At 55.9% G+C, this 6,136-nt stretch overlaps 1 protein-coding gene across 1 annotated transcript; it reads right to left on the bottom strand.

The window, feature by feature from the left end:
* Nucleotides 1-422: 422 nt before the first annotated feature.
* SOD1 (Superoxide dismutase [Cu-Zn]) lies at nt 423-1,424 on the bottom strand (the record flags this gene model as incomplete). The annotated part of the gene is made up of 4 exons (XM_053179415.1): nt 423-445; nt 501-749; nt 829-1,008; nt 1,412-1,424. 4 exons carry the CDS (start codon nt 1,422-1,424, stop codon nt 423-425), a joined length of 465 nt encoding a protein of 154 aa, XP_053036693.1.
* Nucleotides 1,425-6,136: the final 4,712 nt, after the last annotated feature.

The raw sequence follows: 6,136 nt of genomic DNA, 5'->3' as shown, positions 1-6,136 counted from the left end.
CACGTCATCCTTTACCCCTCACAGCGCAAGGACCATGCCCCCACCTCCGTTCCGAGAACTTCAGGCACTGCATGAGCTCTGCTATGTGGGCAGGAAGCTATCATGATGCCACGGCAACTCTTGCTCTTAGTGGTACCTCTTGTTCTATATTGGCTGTGGTTTACTTGTCACCTTCGTCGTTTTGCTTACCCGCAGAGGACATGGCTAAATAGATACACGTTCATTCGACCAGACTTTACGGTGATTTTTGTTTATTGCAAGAGGTATTTGGGACACTTAGCCCGAGACTACATTTTCAAAGCCTAGATTCCGTCACTACAGCTCTGGTATCGAGTTGAGAAAGCCCCCTGGTGGTTTGGCTACTCTCAAACCCCGCCTCGGGACGTAGTGTATCCAGCAAAGCTAGCTTAGTTACTATAGACTTAGTTGGAGATACCAATGACACCTGAAAGGATTGTTAGCTTTTGTCATCTTCAAGCGAAATATTCGCGGGCACATACCGCAAGCGGGACGGGGACCAGCGTTGCCGGTCTTGAGGGACTCCTCGTTGTCGCCCTTGCCGAGGTCGTCGGTGCCGCCGTGGACAACGATGGTGCGGCCGATGACGGACTCGGGGCCGATCAGCTTGACGTGGGAGTCAGTGACGGTGCCCTTGGAGTTGCCATTGGCGTCGGTCTCGATGTTGCCGAGGTCACCGACGTGGCGGTTGGAGTCCTCGGGAGCGCCGTGAGTCTTGTTGTGGGGGTTGACTGATAGATACGGCCATGTGGTCAGCAAACTGTGCCGCGTTTTCAAGCGAGCGCCGGGTAACATTATATGCCAACTTACAGTGAGGGCCGGCGGAGGTGCAGCCGTTGGTGTTGTCACCGAAGGTGTGGATGTGCATGCCACGCTTGGCGTTGGCGTCGTTGCCGCTGATGTCCCAGGTGATCTTGGTAGGGGCAGACTCGGACTCCTGCTCGAAGACGATGGAGCCGGTGACCTTGGAGTCACCACGGACGACGCAGACTGTGACCATCAAGGTTAGTAAAGCTGATTCTGATCGACCGGTTCATCAAATTCCCCCCATGCCCGTCCTCCCCCAAGAGGAACGCAGCATCCCGGCTTCCCCACGACGGGAACGACGGGAGCTTCTCAATTCGGGCCAAACGGATCGCAGAGCAACGACGCAAGGGACGAAGAGGATGGAGATCGTTCGAGGCTGAAGATTGGCCAGCGGCAAGCTGCTCCCAGTCGTGGCCATGTCGCGGAGCCATCAGGGTGTTTGCTCAGCAGGAATCGTGCAAAAACCCGCTCAATCCAGCGCAAATTGGATGGTTGGACTGCGTTACCCCTCCATCCCAGCGCCGCTGCTCTGCACTAGGGGAGGGAAATGGAGTGTGCGTCCTGGTATAAAGGGTGTCCAACTTACCAGCCTTGACCATTTTGACTGATTTTAAATTTGTTTTTCTTGAGGTTGGGTGTTGTTTGTGATTGTGATGCTCAATCGATAGTGGTTGAGGAGAAGAACGGCGAAGGTTCAGAGGTAAAGAGGGGAAGAAAGGCAGAGAAGTACCTTATGGAGTCCCTGGTTTGGGCAACAGCAGGAGAGACCGACGGAACAGTGAAAGCACAGAGAGGCGGGCGGGCCGGCACAAGCTTGCACAAAGTCTGTGACATCCAATGGGGGCCGCCATCTCTTCTCCTCTCCCCTTCCAGCATCGAATTGGGAATGGAGAGGAACAATTCGGAATTCCGAGGGACAGCTCGCCCCTCCGTCTCTGCAACAACTACATCTCCCCCTTTCCGCCATCCCGCCAGCCAAAAAGCGCTGTACAGCTTCCATTCACTGCCAGTGGGATTTCATGGTGGGGGGAAGCTGTGTTGCCCCGCTTCCAGAGCAGCATCGACATTATCTCATCGCCGTCATGCTGAGGAAAGTGGATTCTCATTGGCCATTGGTGAGAGCTGGTTGGCTGGTTCTGCCCGGGGTACCGCGACGTGATTACAAATGGCAGCTGCAATGCCACATAAAGACGACCAAATAGCTTCGCGGCGGCAGGACACCAGCGAAGCACGAGCTCCGTCATAGGAGCCGACAGAAGAGGCATCAGGCGCCGTTCGTGGGAGAGCCGATTCGCGGACAGCTCTGCACGGAGCGCGGAGAGGACATTTCTCCGCGATGCGATCCCGCCTCTGAGGTGTGGAGGTCGCCAGGCACGCAATACCCCTCCTATCCATGGCTTGAGCCGGACCGGCGATTTGGTTCAAGGCGATCCGCCGCCGACAGCGAGGCGTCAGCACCAGCGGTAGTTGCCCCGCGAATGCCGGGTGGCTGGGTGAGAATTACGGGAGGCATCCGATGATTCGGTTATGCTGCTGTGAACTTACGACACGACAACCGCGGGCATTCACTCTGCAGCACCTCGTTGCTGAGCCTCTCACAAGGTAGACTATCTGTGTCGCAGCATCAGTAGCAGGGTCCTGCCCGGTACTTGATCAGCCAGATGCCAGCATCACACGACAAAGCTGGTAATAATTGAGAGGTTCATGGACAATGCACGGCGGGCTAGCATGAAGCTTTGGCCATATAACGGGCTGGCGGGGCTTATGTCGAGATATCATGTCGTTGACATCATCGTTGTAAATGAGCGACTGCCGATACAATGCAAACCGATTGGGCTCATGTCAAGATGGTTTGGTTGCAAAGTATCTGAAAGCTTGGATATGCTTCACCAATGTTACTTGGCTGTTTTGGCCATCAGCTTCACTTTCCGGCAGACCTCCGGAACGAGCGGCAACTGGTCAAATCATATTGTTTGGAAGTCGACTGATCGCTTTCTTCACAAATCGTGGAGGGAACGAAGCTTAGAAGCTCACAGTCCGGATAACGGACGAGGGCGGTTGCAGCTGGAACAAACTTGAAGCACGTAGGGTGCCCGCTGTCTCTCCTGCATAAAGGATGAACCCCCAACGAGTTTAAGTCGGGCATTTGCTGGCCGGGGGCAGGCTGACGGGTGCGGAGACCCAATCCCGCCGCGCGCCGTGTCATTCAGATGCAGTCAGCCCTACGGAACCATCACCTTCGATTGTCGAGACCGCTGGCTCGGGGCAGTGCGTGAGACAACGGGCTCACAGAACCTCGTCCGGATTGATGGTATGTGCGGCCACCTTCAGGATGGCCAGTGTACGAAAGCGAGAAGATATTATTGCTCTATATTTCGAGGAAAATAGGCATGGGCTGGTGGACGATTCTCGGCATTGGCAGAGCCAGCGACAGGTACAGAAACGGATAAGGAGGCCGGCCAAGCCTGCCGCATCGTGCGGACCGGGGGCCAAGATCGATCCTGGAGGGACACGTGGTGTCAAAGAGTTGGACGATTTCCCTTTCCCTTTGGTGTTTGCAGGGCACGGTCGAGGGGCCCTATGGGGATTCCTAGACTGCAAGCGGGTTGGAATTGCGATTCTTGTAGAGGACGTCTATCTCACAGTGATTCAATCCGCATATCAGTGAGACACACCGTACCGCTCCATCGAACCACTGTCATTTGCACAGGGCCTTACGGACAGATTCTCGCAGAAAAAAAGAGAGAAAAAGAAAACCAATAGCCCGGCGAAGAAGCTGGGAATTGCGTGCTCCTTCCTTTTTCGCATTGCTAAGCGACCGTTTAACGAAGCTTGGGGGTTCATTTCTGGAGCTCCCGCGGGTCGCGATATACGGTCCTTGTCGGCGTCTGTGGGCGAGGATACGAGAAATGGGGTTCGCTAAACTCATAGAGCCTAGCAGCCATCTTTACAGATTAAAATACCCACCGGCAGGGACCCCGAGATGTTGGAATTTTCCGTGCGGTCAGGGCGCCGCGGCGCGTGTGTGCGTGTGTGCGGACAGGTGCTGCAGGACGAGGACCAGGAGGCCAGGCTCGGTAAATCAAATCCAAGGTACGGGCCTGCAGCAGCCCAATTGTGCGGTTTGTTGGAATACGAGAGGGGAGGGGGAGGGAACGTCAAGTCCCTGTGGGAGAATCAGAGAGACACCCGTCATTGTGAAGCCATGAGACTCGCGAGAGAGAGGTACGTTGGAGCCAAGAAGGAGGGGTGGCCACCCGGGAACTCGGCGCAGATACTCAGGGCCAATGGCCAATGGCCAGGGTGAGAGGAGTTGACAACAGCTGTTCTGTCGTCAGCACTGTCGAAGAAGCAAGGACGAAACTGATCTGTGAAGAAAGCAGCAGCAGTGTTCCGAGGGAAATAAGGTGAGGAGGTGAGGTGAGGGGAGGTACTTGGGTACCGTAGCAGTTCCCAGTCCTGGATGATGAATGTCACAGGAAACGAAACAGATGAGAAATTGTGATTGGCCCCCCCGTTGTATTTTCCGACAGCCACTCCCCAGGTTCCCAACAGTGTGTCGTACTTTGCAGCAGAAGAAACAGCAAGTATTACTCTTCCCGTGAATGAAGGTAGTTCTGTGAGCATCAACTTGGATTCGGTTCATGCTGGGACCGGGGGAAAAACACGGCAACAAATGCCCCAGATCCTTGGTGTCGTTGAAGGAGTCTCGAAAGCGGGCAAGTCAAGATTCAAGTAGACTTTCTTATTGAGGCTTTGAACGCACCCTGTTTCTTCTCAGGCCCGTGGGAGAGGGGGGTTAGAAGGTTCCATCGTACGGGGACCAGAATACACGTACATGCACCTTAATTGGACGTATCACCCAAGTCAGCCCAGCCCAGCCCAGCCAGCGTCCCAGTCCCGGTCCCGTTCGTCCCAGTTCAATCTGGTGCGGCCAAGCCAAGACGCACCAGGCCCGTCTCAATTTCTGAACAACAATTTTTTTTTTCTGTTTCGTACCGCAGCTATTACCGGTACCCGGCATTGGGCACATATTGGGGTGTCAAAAAGTAGCAGCAGGTGGTGGCACTAATGCCAACGTGGGCGGGTTGTTTCTGTTGGTGCCTCATATTTTGGTCACAATTAGCCCAGTCGCAGCGCGTGGTCGTCGTCGTCCTCCTCACCCACACCACCCTCCACACTAGGTACTAACGCACACAACTTGAACCAGGACCTACCTAATTTCTTAGCGACATTCGTTGCAAAGAAACCAACCGTCCGTGTGTGCGGTGGTAGTGTCGACTCTCTGTTTCCTCCTCACCTTGCACCACAGCAGCAAGTGACCGACGCCCTAACAATCGCATTCATCGTCTAGCCGAAGACAAGACAAGACGAGGGCTGTCCTGTCCGCCTGCCGACCATTGCGCCTGGTTTTCCCCAAATTCCGACGGGGTCTGGTCAAGTCAGGCACACCATACCACACCGAAAGAGACCCGAGGACGAAACACACGACGAACACGGCCAGTGTGCGACTCGCCTCGCTGCACCTTTTCTCACTGTCAGCACCTCACTTCAACCCGCAAAAAGAAGCAGAGGCCTCATAGCGCCTGGCACCATCCTTGGGAACGCGGGCATTGCCTTGCTTGTGTCGTCCTCGTCGTCGTCGTCCCTACGCGCTGCACCTGCACCGCCAGCCCCAAAAGCCAAACCCGACGACGCTGACCTTGCGACTTCCCCGGTCTGTGACGACGTTCCAGCCCCGGTATTGTGGCTTGGTTGTCGCTCTCGCCGCCAGCAGCCAGCCAGCAGCCAGTGACCAGCAGCCCAGCTTAGGCAGACGCTCCGCACTGTGAGCTGCCTCTACAGCACCGCACCGCATCGCTCCTCTTCGCCATCCGCTTGACGACGGCTACGCTCGTTGCAGCGCCCAACATCTTTCGACACCGCACCAGAATTTGCGGCTTTGCATTGCTCTTGTCATTCATTCCCATCGCCTTTTACGTCCTGCCGTGGAGTCTTCCTTCGCCGTGCGACGGCCGCCTCCGCTGCCTCAGTCCTACGCCGATCAGCCCAACGACCTTCCCCAACCCGCGGCCGCCGCACATCACTGCCCAGAGCTGTGAGGGCCGCACCCAAAAGACGTCAGTCCTGCTAGGCCCCGTCTGCGCCGCCGCACCACCAGCAACCACGAGGCTCACCCCGCGATCACCCGGACGAGCGACCAACCTCATCCTTACGCTTCATCAAACATCATCCCCGACTCACCAGAGACCCAGTCCTGGGCGCATGCCGAACCGAACCTTTGAATAAGCGGCACATTGTGCAGCAAACT

Source organism: Colletotrichum chrysophilum, assembly GCF_026319265.1.
Source record: "Colletotrichum chrysophilum strain AFK26 chromosome Unknown scaffold_49, whole genome shotgun sequence".
Taxonomy (NCBI): Eukaryota; Fungi; Ascomycota; class Sordariomycetes; order Glomerellales; family Glomerellaceae; genus Colletotrichum; species Colletotrichum chrysophilum.
This window is presented reverse-complemented; position numbering and strand designations above follow the sequence as displayed.